The sequence below is a fragment of the Lepidochelys olivacea genome, assembly GCF_965140295.1.
Source record: "Lepidochelys olivacea isolate rLepOli2 genome assembly, chromosome: 3".
NCBI classification, from domain to species: domain Eukaryota; kingdom Metazoa; phylum Chordata; order Testudines; family Cheloniidae; genus Lepidochelys; species Lepidochelys olivacea.
Window position 1 is genome coordinate 117,011,357 of NC_140413.1, and position 22,834 is coordinate 117,034,190.

The 22,834-nt window shown below is 41.5% G+C and overlaps 1 protein-coding gene across 4 annotated transcripts in view; it reads right to left on the reverse strand.

The window, feature by feature from the left end:
* Positions 1–11,329: 11,329 nt before the first annotated feature.
* Positions 11,330–22,834, reverse strand: part of RGS17 (regulator of G protein signaling 17) — a 74,035-nt gene continuing 62,530 nt past the window's right edge. For 3 of the 4 annotated variants that reach the window (XM_084622302.1, XM_084622301.1, XM_084622304.1), the window contains exons 3-5: positions 17,999–18,088; positions 15,777–16,011; positions 11,330–11,540 (exon numbers count right to left, since the gene is read on the reverse strand). In XM_084622302.1, coding sequence (XP_084478428.1) covers positions 11,352–11,540; positions 15,777–16,011; positions 17,999–18,088 — 514 coding nt within the window. In that variant the 3' untranslated portion in view covers positions 11,330–11,351. The remainder of the gene's footprint in view (positions 11,541–15,776; positions 16,012–17,998; positions 18,089–22,834) is intronic. The other variant, XM_084622303.1, reaches the window with a different exon arrangement.

Below are 22,834 nucleotides of genomic sequence, written 5' to 3' on the forward strand. Positions count from 1 at the left end.
CTAGTCCCCACAGCCCCTCCCAGCCACACAGCCCCTCCTACCTATACATCCCCACAGCCCCTCCAACTACACAGCCCCTTCTACCTATACATCCCACAGCCCCTCCAACTACACAGCCCCTCCTACCTATACATCCCCACAGCCCCTCCAACTACACAGCCCCTTCTACCTATACATCCCACAGCCCCTCCAACTACACAGCCCCTCCTACCTATACATCCCACAGCCCCTCCAACTACACAGCCCCTCCTACCTATACATCCACACAGCCCCTCCTACCTATAATCCCACAGCCCCTCCTACCTATAATCCCACAGCCCCTCCTACCTATACGTCCCACAGCCCCTTCTTCCTCTAGTCCCCACAGCCCCTCCCAGCCACACAGCCCCTCCTACCTATACATCCCCACAGCCCCTCCAACTACACAGCCCCTTCTACCTATACATCCCACAGCCCCTCCAACTACACAGCCCCTCCTACCTATACATCCCCACAGCCCCTCCAACTACACAGCCCCTCCTACCTATACATCCCCACAGCCCCTCCAACTACACAGCCCCTCCTACCTATACATCCCCACAGCCCCTCCAACTACACAGCCCCTTCTACCTATACATCCCACAGCCCCTCCAACTACACAGCCCCTCCTACCTATACATCCCCACAGCCCCTCCAACTACACAGCCCCTCCTACCTATACATCCCCACAGCCCCTCCAACTACACAGCCCCTTCTACCTATACATCCCACAGCCCCTCCAACTACACAGCCCCTCCTGCCTATACATCCCCAGAGCCCCTCCCAGCCACACAGCCCCTCCTTCCTCTAGTCCCCACAGCCCCTCCTACCTATAATCCCACAGCCTCTCCTTCCTCTAGTCCCCACAGCCCCTCCCAGCCACACAGCCCCTCCAACTACACAGCCCCTTCTACCTATACATCCCACAGCCCCTCCAACTACACAGCCCCTCCTACCTATACATCCCCACAGCCCCTCCCAGCCACACAGCCCCTCCTTCCTCTAGTCCCCACAGCCCCTCCTACCTATACGTCCCACAGCCCCTCCTTCCTCTAGTCCCCACAGCCCCTCCCAGCCACACAGCCCCTCCTACCTATACATCCCCACAGCCCCTCCAACTACACAGCCCCTTCTACCTATACATCCCACAGCCCCTCCAACTACACAGCCCCTCCTACCTATACATCCCCACAGCCCCTCCCAGCCACACAGCCCCTCCTTCCTCTAGTCCCCACAGCCCCTCCTACCTATACGTCCCACAGCCCCTCCTTCCTCTAGTCCCCACAGCCCCTCCCAGCCACACAGCCCCTCCTACCTATACATCCCCACAGCCCCTCCAACTACACAGCCCCTTCTACCTATACATCCCACAGCCCCTCCAACTACACAGCCCCTTCTACCTATACATCCCACAGCCCCTCCAACTACACAGCCCCTCCTACCTATACATCCCCACAGCCCCTCCCAGCCACACAGCCCCTCCTTCCTCTAGTCCCCACAGCCCCTCCTACCTATAATCCCACAGCCCCTCCTACCTATACGTCCCACAGCCCCTCCTTCCTCTAGTCCCCACAGCCCCTCACAGCCACACAGCCCCTCCTACCTATACATCCCCACAGCCCCTCCAACTACACAGCCCCTTCTACCTATACATCCCACAGCCCCTCCAACTACACAGCCCCTTCTACCTATACATCCCACAGCCCCTCCAACTACACAGCCCCTCCTACCTATACATCCGCACAGCCCCTCCCAGCCACACAGCCCCTCCTTCCTCTAGTCCCCACAGCCCCTCCTACCTATACGTCCCACAGCCCCTCCTTCCTCTAGTCCACATAGCCCCTCCCAGCCACACAGCCGCTCCTTCCTATACGTCCCCACAGCCCCTCCCAGCCACACAGCCCCTCCTACCTATACGTCCCCACAGCCCCTCCCAACCACACAGCCGCTCCTTCCTATACGTCCCCACAGCCCCTCCCAGCCACACAGCCCCTCCTACCTATACGTCCCACAGCCCATCCTTCCTGTACATCCCCACAGCCGTCCCATCCACACAGCCCATCCTTCCTGTACATCCCCACAGCCGTCCCATCCACACAGCCCCTCCTTCCTATACATCCCCACAGCCTCTCCCAGCCACACAGCCCCTCCTTCCTCTACGTCCCCACAGCTCCTCCCAGCCACACAGCCCCTCCTACCTATACGTTCCCACAGCCCATCCTTCCTGTACATCCCCACAGCCGTCCCATCCACACAGTCCATCCTTCCTGTACATCCCCACAGCCGTCCCATCCACACAGCCCCTCCTTCCTATACATCCCCACAGCCTCTCCCAGCCACACAGCCCCTCCTTCCTCTACATCCCCACAGCCCCTCCCAGCTACACAGCCCCTCCTTCCTATACAGCCCCTCCTTTCTATATATCCCCCAGCCCCTCCCAGCCACACAGCCCCTCCTTCCTATACATCCCCACTGCCCCTCCTTTCTATAGGTCCCCACAGCCCCTCCCAGCTACACAGCCCCTCCTTCCTATACACCCCCACAGCCCCTCCCAGCTACACAGCCCCTCCTACCTATACATCCCCCCAGCCCCTCCCAGCTACACAGCCCCTGCACCCCTCCTACCTATACATCCCCACAGCCCCTGTGCCCCTCCCAGCTTCCGATCCCTACAGCCCCTGCGCCCCTTCTAGCTACACAGCCCCATGCCCCTCCCAGCTATGCCACCCTACAGCCCCTGCAGTACTCCTAGCTATACATCTCTACAGCCCCTGCGCCCCTCCCAGCTATACCGTCCTACTGCCCCTGTACATCCCTACAGCCCCTGCGTTCCTCCTGGCTATATAGCCCTATAGCCCCTATACAGCCCCTGCGTTCCTCCTGGCTATATAGCCCTATAGCCCCTATACAGCCCCTGCGCCCCTCCCAGCTATATAGCCCTACAGCCCCTATACATGCCTTCAGCTCCTGTCCCTCTTGTAGTTATATACCTCTATAGCCCCTATACATCCCTACAGCCCCTATACCCTCCCTCCTATACATTGTCACAGCCCCTATTCCCCACCTCTCTATAGATTGGTATAGCCCTCCCATCCAAACATTGCTAAAGCCCCTGCACACCTCCCTCTCCTACATCTCTACAGCTCCTGTACAACTCTCTCCCCTACCTTGCTACAACCCCTGTACTCGGCCCTTCTGTACATCATTACAGCCCCATACACTTCCATCCCTTACTTCGCTACAGCCCCTATACACCCCGCATCTACATATGCAATGCCTATATGCTTCCCTCCCCTACATCTCTACAGCCCCAGTACATGTCCCAGAACATGTCACTACAGCCCCTGTACGACTCCCTTTGATCCTGTATGCCTCCCATCTATACGTCGCTACAGCCCCTCTATGCCTCCCATCTATATGTCACTACAGCCCCTCTATGCCTCACATCTATACATGGCTAAAGCCCCTGTACACCTCCCTTCAGCCCCAGTATGCCTCCATTTGCTGCATCGCTACAACTACTATACACCTCCTTTCCACACATATATCACTACAGCCCTCATACGCCTTGTTCCCCTATATCACTGTGGCCCCTGTACACCTCCCTTTGCTGTAGCTCCTATATGCCTTCCTTCCCTACATTGCTACAGCCCTTGTGCACCTCCCATCAGCCACTATATGCTTCCCATCCATATAGCACTTCAGTCACCTACATATATTGCTTCAGCTCTATACCCTCCCCTCAGGACATGGCTTCAGCTCCTCTACACTTCCCATCCATGCACTGCTTCAGTCCCCTATCTGCATTGCTTCTGCCTAATACATCTCCCTCCTGTACATCACTTCTGCCCCTATCTACATCACTTCCGTCCCTGCATGGTGTAGAGGCTTTGACCACTTTATTTTTCATGTTTCAGTCCAGTGACTAGGTTATCCACAGTACAGAGAAGTCTCAGCCCTGTGCTAGTTTGCTTTGGCCTTTTCAGGAGCAAGCCCCAAAAGTTTATAAACCCAGGTTAAAAGCAAATAGAAAACTCACCTCTTTGCTTAACCTTACCTGCCCTAGAAAGCTTACCCTGGCTTTATCAGAAGCCCACTAGAGATGCCACAGTTAGTCAGCACTGATGATGTAACCTTTTCCGGTTCTCCACAAACCATGTTTGGTCGCAGCAGTAGTGCAAGCTTCCAGCAATATGTCCACAGTCCTGACCTTGAGGCCCTATATCTATGGGATAATGACAGTTCATTCTCCATTCCTTCCGAATTTTTGGGTTTAATGCAGAGACTGACGACAAGAGTATGAATTATGGCAGTGATTTTGACACATGACTTTTGTCCACTGGGAGATAGATTGAACCATTTCTTTACTAGTAAGTACATCTTCACATACATACACGAGCTGTCAAATGTTGTTTCACTAAGGTAAGTATCATCTCATTGTCTCTAATGCTTCACTCGTGCACTCAGTGGCAGTGGGAAGGCTGCTGGAACTCCACAGCCAGGCTTACTCTGTTGGGAGATTTTAAGACTGGAAGGAACCATAGTGATCATCTAGCCTGACCTACATAGCACAGGGTGTGGAATTTCCCTCAAACGCTGCCACACCACTTGCATAGTGATGGAAGGACCACTGGCTTACTCTACCCTTCTGTGAATAATGACGAGAAGCTTTTGTGCATGTACCGAGGTTGACTCTGGAAGTAGCAGGGAGGATTTCTTCCCAGGATGAACTGCACAAGAACACACCTTGACTGAAGCTAGGGAAGAAGACAGGCCATCCTATTCTTCCCATCTCACCAATCAGCACTAGCTATTTCTTCCTTGCAAAGGCATTCTTTTCTCCTTTGGGGGCAAGCTCAGGGATCTAACACACTCCCTTTCTTCCATTTTGTTGCTGTTCCATATGGGTAACAGTACGAACCTCCATTATTCCAGCATAGAAACAAAGTGAAACATCTGAGGGACAAGGATCTTATTTCCTCAAACTCCGGTATGACTTCGATATATGGTGATGGATACTGTAGATGAGCTCAAGCACAAAGGCCCAGATCCTCCAAGGTAGTTAGGTACCTACATACCTTCAAGGATCTGAGCCTAAGACCCCAAAAAACATTGTGGATCCCACCTGGGTCACTTCAGCCCCATACTCACATCAGAGCAACTAGGCTCAAAATAAGGGCTTGTCAATATTGAAGAGTTTTAACAGTTATTCCAGTATAATCCTATGTTTACACATTTTCAGGTATAAGAATTTTTGTGTGTTTTATTTAGCTTAAACCCCTTCCTGAGCAGCATAAGCTAACATGAAAAAGACATACTGGAATAAGAGTCAACAACTATGTTTAGACTGGTATAACTATATTTGTTTAGATTCATACCTTAAGTTATTTTAAAAAAGGATAAATAAGGCCCAAGTCAGTTTATTGAGGCGCTGGCAAGCACAGGTATGAAGTGTTTGTAATCCTACATAAAAGCTGTACTAGGATTGGGCTCCTGTTAAGTATAATTTCTGAGTTCTTGGCCACTCCTCCTGCTATAAGGAGTCCTCAAAAATATAGTGGTGAAAGAACTTCCTTAAAATACTTTAGGCATCTTTGCATATGTATCCTGTAGTTACAGCACATGCAAAAATTGAACATTCAGAGTAAAAGCAGAACTAAAATGTTTTGTAAGAAAGAGATAAGGGCAGTTTTCAAGAATTACTGAAGTAAAAGCTCAATGGATACCAGTTTCTAAAATACAGCTCTGCTAAACACATTTTAATGCTCAATTGCATTGGAAATGTAAAAGATATACAAAGAAGTCATTTAGTAGGCTGTGGTGTGATAAAAGATTGTGGGATAACTTTATTTTTGCTGTCTGGTATTATCAGTTCATCCCTTCTGATATCTCCTTGTGTGCAAACAGTTTGCAAGAAAGTCACTTTGTTTTGGATGACATCAGAAGTAAGACTCTCAGCTAAACTCAAAACATAAGTAGTTTAAAGAATATACTTTATTATGTTGTAAAAAGGTGAAATTATCCTTAAAATTGTATTAAGCAATAAACTTATAGTACAGCCATTGGAAGGAATCAAATTGAAGTATTCTGTTCTTCCTTTCATGTTCACATCTTAAATTAACAGAAGTAAATAAGCATACTTTACAACTAAATTAACATACACCAGTAGAGTAACAGTAACTTCTCCCAAGCTTACATTAGTGAGTTGTCTTTTCAAAAGATTTATTTTTTTAAAAAAAGTTAATGTAATGCATATGCATGTAAAGTTGCCAAAACAGTCAGAAATGAAAACTTGTAATCCAGATCCATTTTGGAAATCCACAGGAAATACATTCAACATGAGAAGATGGTTTTGGATATTAAAATGAAGGGCTGATTAAAAATGGTAATTCTGCAATGTTTAGAAAACCATTTTCAGCAAGTCTGTCGCTGTGTACAATTGGATTGACAAAATACATTGTAACAGCAATATTTTTAAAAGAAGAAAATTAGACTTAGAGGATATGTAGCGAATGTACTGTCTTTGAAGTTAGTCTGGCATTAAGAAATAGCCTAAAGCACTGCCTCTGAAACCTTATTCATGCATGCAAAGCTTCTTTGTGATCCACTGGTATCTGTCAGTGGAGTTCACTTAAGTATGATGGATAATTTAATACAGTAAGCATCTCTGTCAAAGGGAGAAATGAAAAATTATGAAGTTTTATGGATTTCACAGGACCAAATAGTTGAGTTCCTATGAATGTTAGAATTTATGAAATTCATAACTACTATGTATAATTAAACACGCTTTGTGACAAATAGTCAAAAGCCAGGAAATTTAGAATACATGATGATATAGTGTAAATTAAAGCTTGTGAGGGAAAAAAGCCAGCATGAATTAATGACTTACTGTCAGCAGTTGAATTATCTGGCTTGTATCACAATTTTAAATTGCAGGGAAAGTTTTTGTATTGATATCTTAGTTTATGGGATAAGTAGGGTCAATTTCTGACTCCAAGCATCTCCAAGCTAGCATACTTGGGCATATATATTATATTTAATATATATGTCAGTGGGCATATATATTAAAAACACGGGTCTCATAAGCCCCACATCAAATGTTTTGTCTGCAGAGAATCTGCAGAACAGTAGCAACTTGCATTTGAAGGGAGCCTTATTTTGGGGTTGGTAGCCAGAGAGGAACAAGCAAGTTGAAACTGACATTTTGGTTATTCAAGTATGTAAAGTCTAAATCCACTCAGTCGCCAGATTCCATCAGCAGGATGCCCGCTGTGAGTCCTTGGCTGTGTTAACTCTGCAAGGAGAAGGGTTACTACAGCCATTGATAACTGAAGGCCTTACTCCTTGTGGGACATGGATTCTGATTCAAAGGCCATTGAAGAAAATAGTCTAACAATTTCAGTGGGCTCATTGAACACATGTCCTAGTCAGCCTCTGCAAAACAAGCCTTATAGGAAGATCTTACTGTAATTTGAAGCTGCTTTCCCCTCTATGGCCCCACAGCCTGATGTATGGCAGCAATTCTATCCACTTGCTCTCCCAGGGAGAGCATCCCCCTCCATTGCACCTACCTTCACAGGTAGGTGCTATCTGTGTAGACATCCTGTGCCAGGGGGAGCAAAGATGGCTCCAAGTCAGAACTTGGACCATAATTATTTAACCTGAAAAATGGGGGTAGCTTCCTGCATACTGTTGACTTAGAGTACAAACCACTTACGCGTGTGAGTAATTTAAACAGAACCATTTATTGGCTTCAATAAGACTATTTGGGCAACCCTAAGTTATTCACGTGTTCCCCAATTCAGCAAAGCCCATGTTTAGTTTCTTTGAAGCCAATGGGATTTAGGCATATGCCTAAATGCTTTGGTTATTCAGGGCCATGCAAAGGTGTCTGCAGGATTAGGCCCTATGATGTATCTGCATTTAAGCTTCTTTTTTTCTTTTTTAAAGCTTATGTTTATATTTTGTACTTGCATTTCAGTTTTTCATGAGACCAGAAGTGGCAAGGTATATACATATTTGTTATTCCAATCTATAGAGTAAGCAGATTGGGCAGTTTAAAAATTGTATTGTACATTATATGTGCAAGTAAATCAGTTTTCAAGTATAATAGCATCTGTTTACATTTTTTTCAAAATACTGTACCAAAAGCAATGAGATTGTGTTATGACCTAATTTGTTGTCAATATCAATTTCAGAAATTTAAACAGTTTGAGATATCCAATAAGTTGACATGGACTGTAGTTGACTATTCATATAATTTTGAAAACCCCAATTATTGAAGTTTATATTAACAGTAATTATATTAATATTTACTCCTTGGAAGAAAGTTTCTATGTCATAAATTATGGTCAATTTATAAATCCCTGAAAATAGGGGATTTAGAACATAATCTCATTGCAATATTACACTGAAGACCTATGTAATATTTCTTAAAATGATGTAACAGTTTCCAGATACAGATTTCTGGAATGCCTATGCTAGAAATCAACATGTATTTTAGGGCCTTTATCTTTAGTGAGAAGTGTCCTAAAGGATGAACTGTCTGTTTTGACAAGAACATCTACTTGTCTAAAGTATCTTATAAAGATAGCTTATGGCTAGCAGGTCACCATGAAATGGTAACGTCAAGAATATTCAAGTCTACATTTTTAAAGGCTTATACATGCAGTATTGTCTTGTTACACATTGTCTAGTTGTTTGCACCAAAATGCATTGTGCCTCAAACACTAGCAAACCTAAAATCATACCATATAAATATATATATGATGCTATATATGTATAGTACCATAGTAAATATCATTCTAACTAAATGGCACAATAGATATGTAGGACCAAATTTAATTCTAATTAAGAAAAAGTATCTTAAATTCATTTTTAAAATTGTATTTCACAGTAGAAGGAGGCAATTCTTCCTTGTTGAATTCCATCCTCCCCTTCAGGAAGAAAAGTTTTTTGTAAACATCATAGCTATTACTATATCAATATAATTGGATATTTTATTCATAATGGTAAATAGCTAACCAACATGAATAAAGTATGTCATAACACAACAACACTTTCAGACAAAACAGGTATTTATTAAAAGAAATGTTTATAAATATTATGTCTTGCATTTTAAACTACATTTTCATAAACAACAATATTTAAAAGTGCTGAATATAGTAGGATAGTCAGCAACGCCACTGTAAACAGAATTTTGTTTTCTGCCTTGCAGAATTTGTTTAAAATCCCATTTTGTCATACACTACAACATTTAAAATATTTGCATAGGGAATAAAGAATAGCCCTTTTAATAATATCCTGAATTCTATATAAGTTACAAAACCAAATGAGTTTAAGAAACAATTCTTCAAATTGTTCATATTCATCCAGAAAAAAACACACAGATTTCAAGTAAAAATGATAATTTAAAAAATTCCCCAAACTGGCTATTTGAAACATATTCTATAAATAAAATAATAATAATAATAATAATTAATAAGTGTGAGAGAGAGGTAGTAAAAAAAGGGAAAAAAGTAACCCGCAGAAAATAAACATCTCCAAATCCTGCAAGTTATTCCATGCAAGCAGATCCCTGTGCCTGTATGAGTCCCATTGACTTCAATAGGGCTCTGTACAGAGGTCGGCCCATCAGAAGTAATTTACAGACTGAGAGGAAGGGCTCAACATTTCAGGGCCAGATTCTGCTCCATTACAAAATGGTATAATCTGTCAACTCCAAAGTTAATGGAGTTACTCCATATTTATATGCATGTAAGGGAGAAGACTCTTGCCTCTCTCTAAGCCTTAGTATAAGGACGATGTTCCCAGTAATAAGGGCATTTTAAACTTCTATTCAAAGTCATTCTATCATTTGTCTTTCAGGATAGTTTGCAGGGGATGCTAGCACTCAGAATATAGTTTAGTGTGCTGTAAGTATGAAGATGGTGTTTTGTAAGTTACAAGTTATGGTATCTTTAAACATCAAAGTGCATATCAAAATAGGACAATTTTTTTAAAAAAGGCCAAGCCAGATATCTGCAAAAAATAGCCTGGCAGCAAGGTGATTTGAGCACTGTGCTGCCTTCTTAGTTCTGATTGTACTGGGCCCTTAATATTCAGAATTCTTTACCCAGGAAAGACACCTGTTAACTTCAACAGTTTTGCCTGGGTAAGGAGTGTAAGATCACAAGCCCTTGAACATTAATCTCCACAACCCCTTGTTTTCAAGGAGTTTTTCAAAATCAAAGAGACTACAAGCGGAGATAAGTCTTCCTTAGCCCCTCTCCCCCTTTGTAAAATACTACTTTAAAAAAAAAACATCTTTTCACTGGATTTCTCTTTAAAAGAAAAATATCTTACAGGACAGATGCAATTCCTCAAAATGTTCTAAAATGCTCTAAAATGCTACATGTAGGCAATCTTTTATTAAACTTCTTTATTCAAAAACTAAATTATAAACTTTTTTTTTTTTGCTGAAGTACATAACATTAGACAACAGTGTTAGAACTGGATCGCCAGTCTTTAATAAATCAATTACAGTATCTGACATCTGAAGTGTACATTGAAAAACTTTGTTCTTATAACAATTAAACAATATCAGCGCATAAATCGTGTCACCCAGACATGGATCCCTTTAAGTGGTTTGTGCTTTCTTTTTTTTCGACATTGCAGACGCTAATGAAAATGCCAGTTTTGGCAGTGAACAACCAGAGGAATCCCCACTTTGATTTGTTTTAAATAAACAGTGATAAATAGCTCTTTTTCCTATACAGAAATGTTGGCTTCAAAAAGTCAGTGTATTGTACTCAGTAGAGCATGTTGAATAATGCTATATGTGAAAAATTGGCTTTTTTCTGTGTTAGTGATGTTAAAAAAAAAATGCAAGCCCCTTCCTGGTTTGCTGCAATTATTTCTATGTACCATAAGACTGTATTGCACAAAAAAGTTCTTAAATACAGATATAATTTATGTTATTGAATTAAATATTGCAACAAATAATTGGTATGTGAAGCAATTTTATCTTGCACATGCAGTGTGAGGATACACAAGGAGACTGTTCATAAAACTACAAATACATCATTGCAATCTTGACTGCAGTTAAGTGAAAGGAGTGTGAAACAAACGTATTTTTGGCAAATCCATCGTTCCCCTCCCCCGCAAACTCAAGCAAGGAGGACCTTGGTAAAAATGTAGACAGAGACCACAATATGTATTTGTTTTCTTCACAGTAGCCTGAGTAGTGCTAAACTGTAGTTCTCCAGGAACTCAGCGCCAGATGTTATTAAACTACTTTTATTCCCTCCCACCCACCACAAAAAAACCCAAATTATTTCATCCAAAAATTAGAACTAAGCTTCAGAAGTAGAGCCTACAGTACTTTCGATGAGAGACTTGTACATCTGAGAGTTCAAAAACCTTGGGAAAGAGTCTCTGTGCATTAAGGTGTATATCTGAAGTTGGGCATCTTCATACATGTGTGGACTGGGATCCAACAAGTTTCTGTTGATCACTTCTCGCACCCGAGAATCAAGACTAACCTGAAGATAATAGAAAGAGATGTCTGTTAAACAACAGATTTGGAAAGGGCCATATAAATATCTATATTTCATAGATCTTCCAAAAAAAAAAATCTACAGTGCACCAAGAGCTAAGTTTCCTTTTGTCAGTTATATTTTTCGTGTACTCGGCTTCTTCAAAAGTCAATTTTATACAAGTCTGAGTAAAACTACAATCTAAGCCTACCAAACACATTTTGATTTGCCCTGCTGTTTGTGTTCACATGAGGCATTATGAGACAAAGATGCCATATCTCACAGCAAAAATGCAGGGCAGTTAAAGCTATACATTAACATGGATCTCTCCATATATATTTCATTTTACATCGATCATTTTACTTAGTTTTTCCAAACTTAAAGATATTCATCCTCGGAAATACTGGATGACTCATTAAGTGGCTGAAATGCTTTCTCCTAGTTGCTTTTGTTCAGTCTTCTGAAATTTTCTGCTTACTGTACCATGGTTGTTGGGGTTTTTTGTTTTATTTTTGACACTATACTTACTAGTCACAAATTGCCAAAAGTGTTTTGTTTTTTTTTATTGTTGTGCTAATGTTGCTATTAGTCTTAAGTCTCATTTTTTTTCTTCCATTCAAGGCCTTTTAGATTCTGGTAATTTCCTCTTTTAGGCAATTTTATATTCATATTTAACTTGGTAGCAATTTTGCAATTTCCACTTGAATTTCTGACATATTCCTTTTGTAATGAACTCTGACAGCTAGGAAGGACAGAGGCACATTGCCCCTGATGTTCTAGTAAAACACAAGATTCATATCAGATTAAATAAAATATCGCTACAATAGGGAAAACTAAATGGGTCCAGTTAGGAAAATATTAGTTGTGGAGAAAAAAGATAGAGCATGGATATGGAAGAGCCAAGAACAATTCGTTGCTTTGATCCTTCTATTTGAGCCACGCAATGAACTTCAACGGACCTATGCTATTTAGATCAGCTGAGGATCTGGCTCTATATATCTGCACTTTACCCATACTAAAAAAAAAATTATATTGTCCAAATATATTTAGTCCATATAAACCCAAAAGCAGCAGCGACACCCTGATGTTAGAAGACCGTTAAAGGTGTGTGGTTAAGCATTAAAAAAAAAATCAGGAATGAATATTGCATATGCACTGCAATAAAGTCTTTAAATATATTACCAAATACAATACTGGTATAGTTAAGACAGTAAGCAAGTTTTCTTTACAGCCTTACGAGCTACATGGAGCACCTTGTATTTTTTCCATTTTTTGTGTGCTTGTACTATTGTCATAATAGTCTAATACATCTTGATTGGCTTAATCTTTGTATAGAGTAAGTCCTCTTCTCCAAGATGCATTCTATAGTCTAATCATTTGTTAATCACAAGGCACTATTATGATGCCAGCTTAACTGCAAATATCAGATTCCTATGTATGCCAGCAAGTTTTTCCTATTACTTAATTTATTTACTCTGGAGAATATTTTGTCTTGTTTACTATGTACTTTCATATAAATGGCTGTTGTGAACTCTCTCTTATCATGCACACAGCACTGTGTGATGCAACATGCATAGCTAAAGCTGTAGACGAGATAGTGTATTGAATTATAGTACTGAAGAAGCAGCTGCAAAGGGCAGTATTGCAGCCTTGGAATTTGCTTGGGGCAGATTTCAACTCCTGACCAACTGTACTTCTCTATCCTAGACCTGAAATTCTTAGCTTTAAGTGATTTTCCTTTGGGTGATTTGCCTTTGAGTGCATGAAGTTAACAGCATTAGGGTCTCATTTTATGCAGCTAGAAGATTAATCCTCTTTGTTAGAGAAAGTGGCATCAAGTAGTCCTTATTGAAGATATTTGCTGGTGAGTGTTCTGGTGAAAATTGGTTGAGTTTATAGAATTTTAAAAAAGAGTCACCTTTCACACCTGTAGTCTAGTTTGTCTAGAATTTTCTCAATCACCCTGTAAAGTGTGCAGGCAAAGATGACTGCAGTTTATATGGATAACTGATTGCTGGCTGTGACACTCTGTATCTTGAGGGAACACCCTGCACCTCCACATTCATATGATTGTGTGGTATCCAATGCAAAGTTTGTCATGTTGGGTGTCTTCAGAAGGCTCATGATGCACTGAGCATTGTTGTTATTGTAATATTATAGGTTGTAATTTCATGTATATAGTTATGAGGCTGAAAATGTGTCCTCCTGGCTTAAAACAAGCCCAGGCAAAACTCTCCAGGAACAGAGGGGCAGTTCACACCTCATCAGGGCATGTATGGGACGAACTCAGCCCAGCCTCACAGGAACAAAGGACACTGGCCTATGCAGCAACAAAGGATCTGTTGGACTCTCGAGGGAGTCACCCCCCTTCCCTTGGTCAGTCAGGGACGATGATGAGGTAATGCTCACCTGATCCCGAAGTGGGGGGGGGAGGGGGAAGGGACAAAGCCAAGAGGGAAGAAAGAACATGATAAAAGGGAGAGACGTTTGCCATGCTCTTCCTTTCTCTTCCACCTCCATCTACAGACATCACCACCAAGCGACTGAAGTGCTGATCAAAGGGGAGAGCCTGGCTGAAGAGCAAACAGCCAGCCTGTGGTGAGATGCATCTAAGTATGTAAGGGCACTGAAAGAGTTAAGATCAGCTTAGAATGCGTTTTGCTTTTATTTCATTTGACCAAATCCATTTTGTTGTGTTTTGGCTTATAATCACTTAAAATCTATCTTTTGTAGTTAACAAATTTGTTTGTTTATTCTACCTAAAACAGTGCGTTTGGTTTGAAGTGTGTCAGAGACTCCTGTTGGGATAACAAGCCTGGTACATATCAATTTCTTTGTTAAATTGACAAACTCATATAAGTTTGCATCAGCAAGTGGGCATAACTGGACAATGCAAGACAGAGGTTCCTAGGGTTGTGTCTGGGACCAGAGATATTGGTTAGTGTTATTCAGTTGCACAATCCAAGCAGCTTTCATGCCAGAGGCTGTGCGTGAACAGCTCAGCAGTGGGGGGTTCTCACAGCAGAGTAGGGTAAGTCTGGCTCCCAGAGTCGAGGATTGGAGTGACCTAGCAGATCACCGGTCCAGATAACACCAGGGGAACTTCACACTGGTCTACACAACCTTTGCATTAAAGTGGTTTGTAAACAGCTATAGTTCAGACAAACCCATAGCAGCATAGGGAAAAGGATGCATAGTAGCTGGGGCAAAGGTTCCCAGCCCACATGCCCCGTCTAAGTGATTTCAAGAGGTCCCCTGCTTGCCTCTTAAGATCTACAGTAATGACAGGAGATGATTTGGGATAGCCATTGAAACTGAAGGGCATCTGCATGGAAAACTTTATGTACACTGAGCATGAAATTTGTCACCATTTTTGAGCTATTAAGCATGATGAAACTCAAATGCTACAGCAGACCTAAAAGCTGGAGAGAGCTATGGGCTACATGATGGCTTAGAAAGCCATCTGAATATTAATAAGTGAAAGAGAAAAACATTATTAGCTTACTATACTGACAGTCGTATCACTCAAAAGCAACATAACATACTACAAGACAGAAGAAAGGCAAGATAATGACAATGGAAGCAATTACCTCTAGAAACCATCTTGGAGGATAAATGTATAGGGCTGAGTCCTCAGCTGGTATAAATCACTATAGCTCCATTGACTTAGAGCTAGAATAGTTTACAAAAGCTGAGGATCTTGTTCAAAGTGTAGGGAAAGTAAAGGAACTTATTGTACTTGACACGATCCAAGCATTTATCTAAAATATTGAGAAAAAACAAACAAACCCCAACAGTGATTGCAGGACATCACTCCACACACAACTTTTTAAGTATTATTAGAGATTATTCATGAACATGTCCCATGGCTCCATTTCCAATTAAACACCAGGTATGGGATGTCACAGTTGTTAATTGGCACCATCTCCTCAAGCCTTCTTCCCTGGCTTACTCCCTATCTCTAAAAGGAATTTTCCACTACAAAAGCAGAGAACAACATACCACTGCTGGCCTTGTGATCACTGAGCCTTGCTTCTTTACCCAGAGATTTGAGAAGCTGGAGTGAATGGTACCAAATGCCCCCAACCCCAACTCTGGCCCCTTTTCATTGGCTGGAGAGCCTCAGTGTGAAGAATCTGTCTGATCTAGCACGTCAGGTATGTTTTCTGACCCCACCACATGAACCTGTAGCCCTGCCATCCTTGATTACAGCAAATGAAAGTTCAGTATTTCCAGCTTTACCTCTTTTGGTGAAAGTATAGAAATATAATCTTCATATATAAGCCTCGCCTTTTCTTCAATAACTTTCTTGTTCTGTTCCTTCTTTAGGTCTTCACACGCAAGCCAGAAAAGCAGGTTCTCTTCGCTGTACTCTGTTCGAAGAAACTCTCTGAAAAGGTTCCTACCAGCTGGTGTTTTCATCATCTTGTCAAAATTCTGAGCCCAAGACATAATTTCATCTGCAGTAGGGTTTTGGCTGCAAAAAGAAAGTATCATTAGAATATGCTTCTGTTTTTGTAACAGTGTTTACATACATTGGGCCAAATTCTCCTCAGTTACACTGTAGTCAAGAACTATGAAAGCAATGGGGCTTCAGTAATAACTATAAAGTTTTGCACTGTGTTCACCTCTGTATTCATAATCCCAATAGCAATTAAATTTGTCTTATTTTAAGAGGCAGGGTACCCTGGTTTTCTATTGATTTTTTGCTAATGTTATTTGTTATCCATAAAACTCAAGAATAAAGTGACATACTGCAAAGACACAACAGAATTTAATTACTGCCTCTGTACTTAAAGGAGATTGGATTCTGAATGGTTGATAATGGATTCTCTTTCAAGGCTGGTTTAGGTGACATCTGATGTCACTGCTTGCTTCTGAAGACGCTAGGACAATCAGGTGCATCTGCATTATTTGGTTCAGCAGGGCTGAGAAGAACAAAGAGGTCCTTGACAGCCAAGGGCATACTAATGAGGCCCAACAAAATACCAATTGAGAGATATTTTAAATTAGCATATGTCTCTAGTACCTAAGAGTTGGTAAGCTTCCCTTTGTTTGGTGCTACGGATCTGAACGATAATCTATTAGTACACGATTTGATGGGTAACACCAGATGCTACTGGCAAAATTGGATACAGAAGAAGGGGAAAAAAACCCAAACCATTCCCACCTTTAGAAGAAAGCTATTCCCAGTTTGTTACACTTTAAGCACTGGATAGGAGATCAGAAGACTACATTGTTTAATATATAAATTATAAACTTGAGGGTTAAGTCGTTCAAGTTATTTAACTACTATTAAATTTAGTTAAATTTAATACTGGGTACTCATTCTGTCCTTCCTGCACGATGGAAGCCTCTGAAAGTTCCAGTGTTTAAGAGCTTTTGAGTATACGTGTCACACAATAAGCAGTATTCAACCATATGTCTCATGCTCAAATCCATTTACTCAACCTTTATTTTACAAGCAATACAGGATACATAAGTTATTTAATATTTATACTTCCAGAAAGCTATCCTGAGCAAAATGGGTATAACTTTTTAATTAACCAATACAGACTCCATATTTTCTGTTTTGTCAGTCAGTGATAATTTCTTGGACTCAGAGGCCAGGATTCTCTTCTCAGAATGGTGAAAATAAGAAGCAACTCCACTAAAGCTAAAGGAGTTTGTGGCATGGATACGTGCAGTGTCCACAAGACAGCACTTCCAGGAAGTACTGAAACAGGTAGAAGTAGGATAGAGAGTCTGGAATTTATTCAGACTTTAGGGATTGAGTAGGGCATTGAATCTGGTTTCATCCATTACGTTCCTTTTTTGTAACCATTAACTCATTGCTCTAAAACTGGACACTCCTTGCTTCGTGAATATTACAGTCTGGTGAAGATATTTGAGCAAGATGGCACTATGCCCCAGAGTTACATTAATTTAAGAAGAGAATAATAAGCAGAATCTCAAGTTCAGTAAGTTAAAGCTAAAATCCTTGCTTCAGCATCTATTCCAAATAACTCAGCTGGATGCTAAGGAATTTTGCAGAGAGAAGGAGAAAAATTCCCGCTCCCCAAGGTCTTGGAACAGCAGCATTTGCACTCCAAGTTGGAGCAGCAACTGCATGACCCTTGAATTTGTGTATATGGAAGGAGGGCCAGAAAATATGTAGTGACAGTTCCTCCACTCCCATCTTCTCTCCTCCCCACATGTTTGGGCAACAATGTTTCACAACCGTTATTTAAACAATTATTTTTGTAGGTAAGATAGGACTTGGAATGCCTTTACTCGCATTTCATCATCATGTCCGATTTTACTGCCTTTTATCCAAAGATTTAAGAAGGGAACATCAGATAAGTTCCTAGAAGCCTCAGATCAAGTGAGGTTCTGATATTACTTACAGCCGAGTTAGAAATACAGACATTTGATTTACTGGATAACTATTGTGAGCACTGGAAGACTTAACGTGAGAAACTTACCATTCCTCTATGACTTGGATACTCTCCATTTTGGTTGTATGTGTTGGCCGTCCTGCATTGTCCCCTCTATCTTCATTCCTAACAGTGAGGCTGCAATGTAGTACAACACTTTATTTTGTCTAGAGAAAGTTAATTTAAAACAATGACTGTAGCAATGCTCCAATGAATGGGGTATGTATATATTTAGGGCTACGTTTTCCAAAGTGATTTCACTCCAGCTTCTAAATATGAACCCAGTTTTGGGAGAGTTTTTTGGTCACAAATTTTTGCATGCCCCAGAACTCAGACTAGGAGGTGAAGATGCTATTTCCATATGCAATTTACTATAAGTTCATAGTTGTGCTCCCAAAGACTGGCATAAATTTAGAGGTCACTTTTGGAAAGATTGCCCTAAGTGGAGTCACAATAATACTGGTAACAAGTAAGAGGAAAGGAAGAAAAAAAAAGAAAAGGGAGAGAGACTTTATTGGGCACTTATAAAAATGCCCCAGTAATGCTGGGGATTCATTCATTCTTTGAGGAACAAGATTTCCCCTACATTAAGATTATGTTGTGTGGTTTCAATTATAAGATTTAGCATGTAGCTGTCCCATAGGAATCCTTTCCTCTTTAACCAAATTTGTGAGGACTCCTGGACACATTACTTTGAAAACTGACTTTTATTTTTAATGTATTGCCAACTTAGCAAATAGTGTGCTAAATGGATCACACTTCATTAAGTGGTAAGTCCTTTTGTCCATATGCCAAGTACTATTAGTTTTTCAAACCGATAAAACGTATCGGTTTTTCAGTAGAAAGACTTCCGTTAGCCTTCTGTAACTAGGAGCTGAGAGAAGAATGACTTTCCTTTTCTAAAATAAATAAATAAATACATCTTCAAAGCTAGATGAAAATGTAAAAAAAAATCTTCAAATGTTTGTTCCTGTTTTGAATCTCATTTGCTTCATTTTTCTTTGCTTTCTATGAACATACTAGCAGGTGAAATTTCGAGCAGGAACATTTACAGAAACAATTAATTGAATACTGGAAGATGCTTACAGGAAGCAAATTTTGAATGGCATCAATATTTGCATGGGAAATCTGATTGTAAGAGTTAGGCTTGGGAACTGGAACATACCACATGAACAGTTTGTCCAATGGAAAAAAAAACCAACAAATGTAGCTCAGATTTTGAATATCAAATATCCACAATGCCCCTGATCATCTTATGTAGCTGCATGTATAAAAAGTTTAAATAAAAAAGTTTCTCCCTCTTCGACTGAATTGAGTACCTTCCATTCACACTGAAAGAGAAATTCAACTCTGAGTCACTCTAACTGTAAATAAGGTTTCCCTCCACCCCTTCTTCACTCAGGTGCGTGATCAACACTTTTATCATCAGTTTGGCAGCGCTTATAAGTGAACTCAAGGGCTCTTTTAAAAATCCAAAATACAAAATTCCAAATATTGCAGATTACATATTAAGACTTAAACATTACAAAGATATACACTTTCAAACAAAGCTGCTTGAAATCAGTTGCTTCTTCACTTACCTGCCAAGACCTGAGTTCAGGCCCTTGGTTCTGCTTCCCCTGTTACAGCGTAGGAATGCAGCTCCTGTGCTGCTTAAGGTGTTAGGATGTCATCAACTGCTGCAGGAGAAACAACACATCCTGAACTCTGGGGTTGGCAGGTAAAAAGCCTTTTCCATCTCCTTTTGACCCATTTCCTGTCATTCTATAAACGGAGCACCCACCAAAGCCAATGGGAGTTCCATGTATAGAACAAGAACAGAATATGGACCATCCACTTTTTACATCTTGTAATCTTTAAGTCCACACGTGTAACTGCTTGGGGTCAGTTTGTACCTGGTTAGAGCACAAAGGTTTATTGCGGGGGGGAGAAGATGGCACAAGAAGCTTCCCTCCCTCTGTCATGGCCCCTACACTCCTCTAGATCCCAGGGACTTCAGTGCCCCTGTGGTCACAAGTCACTCCATGGAGGAGATACAGAAAGGCAACTGGCAGCTCCCAGAGAACTCCACTGATTGGTGTAGGGTGGGAGCACAAAAGGATCGTATAACAGATGTGCTCTGTTTTGTACTTCTGTGAGGGATTGTACCCAAGGCACAATCCTTCCCAAAGCTCCCCCGGGGACAATACAGCTTTGCATCACAGACATAATCCTGCTTGCTAGGTACATCAAGCCCTTATTAATTTACGATTGCAAACAGTTTTTTAAAAATAGTTAAAAAGCATTATGATTCACCACATCCTACTCATCTTATTCATGCAATTTTAATGGGAGCGCGCGCGTGATGGGTAAGATGAGGAAAATTCAGCCCAAAGAGAAGGAAATGACCTGTCTTTTTTCTTTTGCGATGTGAGCAGTAGTTAAACTGCACTGAGCTCTTCAGCCTGCCTCAGGGCTGAGCCACTCCAAACCACCCACACCCCAGGTTTTAAATGGGGCTCTAGGTTTCTCAGCCGAGAGGTATAAGATTATACTTAGTTTAAGTAGATATTTGGGGTCAAATGCTGCTTGCTTTGCTCATGCAAAGCTTCTGCTGAAGTATGAGAATCAGGACTGGCTACTGAAGTTGGAAAAAAATGAATAGGGTAGTGAGTACAAAAAAGAAATAGGAACCTAGACACCAAAGCTGTTATTTATCAGAGCAGTAACTGGGACAGGAGCTCTATATTTTTCAGATTTACACAGGTGTAACTAAGAGCACTGTTACTATGTTATTGTAATCAGGTGATTAGGCTGATGTCCTGCCCATTCATGGCTGTCATCAATTAGTATTTATACATGCATGATCTCAGTTATCATCTCCAAACAGTTAAGGTATTTTTGAAATCACTACATACCCATCAATGCACATTCTATACCTCTATCAACATAAAATAAGGAAGTTATTAAAACCCTTTCCCTGGTGTCATTCAGTATGCTGCAGAGTATATGGAAAGTAGACGTCAAACTAAGAGAGCATTGTCTAGTGCCATGGTGGGCAACCTGTGGCCTATGGGCCGCATGCAGCCCACCAGGGCAATCTGATTGTGGACCACAAGACATTTTGCTGATGTTGACCACCCATAGGCATGGCCCCGCGCAGCTCCCAGTGGCTGTGGTTTGCTGTTCCTGGCCAATGGGAGCTGCGTGAAGCGGCGGGCCTCAGGGACGTGCTGGCCGCCGCATCCCACAGCTCCCATTGGCTGGGAACGGTGATCTGTGGCCACTGGGAGCTGCGGGGGGACGTGCCTGTGGATGGTCAATGTCAGCAAAATGTCTCATGGCCCTCAATCAGATTACCCTGATGGAACGCAGGTTGCCCACCACTGGTCTAGTGGGAAAAGCACTGGAGTGTCAAGAAATTCGTATTTTATTCCCAGTTCTGCAACCTGGCGCAAAATCCTATCACCTCTCTGCACCTGTTTCCATCTCATCCTTTGTGTTGTATGTTTAGATTGTAGGCTTTTCATGGCAGGGGCTGTCTCTTACTATGCATCTGTATGAGTAGCAAAATGAGACCCTGATCTTGGTGGGACCTCTGGACACTGCTGTAACATAAACAAGAAATTTATCCTCACTGCGGCCTAAGGACCAGATGAAGCTGATGGAACTTACATGCATCCAAGGACAGAATTTAACCCTAAAACTAGAAATCAGTGTTGTATACATTCAGTATCAAGAATAATGTATATTCTCGGCTAAACTTACTGGGGGCAGACAGACATTCTGACATGTTTCTCTGTAACCTTTTTGTTCTCAGGTAGTGTCCGTTTCTCTGGGGTTAAAATTCATAGTATTCACAGACACTTCCTGCTGCTGGGAAGTCTAATTATCACAGAATTAAGAGACTGGCAAAAAAAGACGGTAAGGTCATAGATATATATATTTTAAAGACAGACGGGACCATTGTGATCATCTAGTCTGACCTCCTGTAAAACACAGGCCCTGAATTAATTTCCACTTCAAGTCCAATAGCTGTGGTTGAACTAGAGCATATCTGTTGGAAAAAACATCCACTTTTAATTACAAAAATCACAGTAATAGAGAATACACCACTACCCTTGCTATGTTTCTCCAATGGTTAGTTACCCTCACTGTTTAAAATATTGCACCTTATTTCTAGTTTCATTTTTTCTAGTCTCAGCTTCCAGATGGAGACCTTTGTCCTCCAGTTAGTTACTAGTTCCTGCATTGGCAGGTAGACTAAGAACTATGCCCTGTAGCAAGCAGCAGCGATGGAATGGTCATCCCCAAATCGAGAGAAAACTGAATACATCTCACAAGCGACTAGGGGCCAGATTCTGAAGCCACTGGAGCTAGAGATTAATGTAGTGCCATGATATTGCAGTGCATATGAGCAGATGACTATTGGCCTTTTTTTTTATACAGTAGAAAAGAGAATTAACACGTTGTCTGGCACCTTACTTGTAAGTCAGCTGGAAGTTTTGAGCCATAGGCTAGTGAAAACTGGGCAGGACAATGTTTATTTAGGAGCAGAGAAGCATGACAATGTTGCTCTATTATATGAAAAGATCACTGAAATACTAGTAAAATCCATTGACAAAGTTGTATAACTATGAATGATACAGCCAAGCAACCTCCAAGCTATGTTTACAGAACCTAGCTTGTCAATAAACCTCTCTCCTACCTCCCTATTGATCTTTGCCAGAAATAAACTTATCTGCTTGAAATTTCACACACTCAATCTTATACAGTGATAGATATTTTGCTTTTGAAAGTGAGAGGCCATAAGGAGAATACCAGTATTAGGTTTAATTCATTTAATATTTTCTGAACTTTTTTGGCTTGTCTCAGTTCCCAAGACCTAGAGACTCCATGTTTATT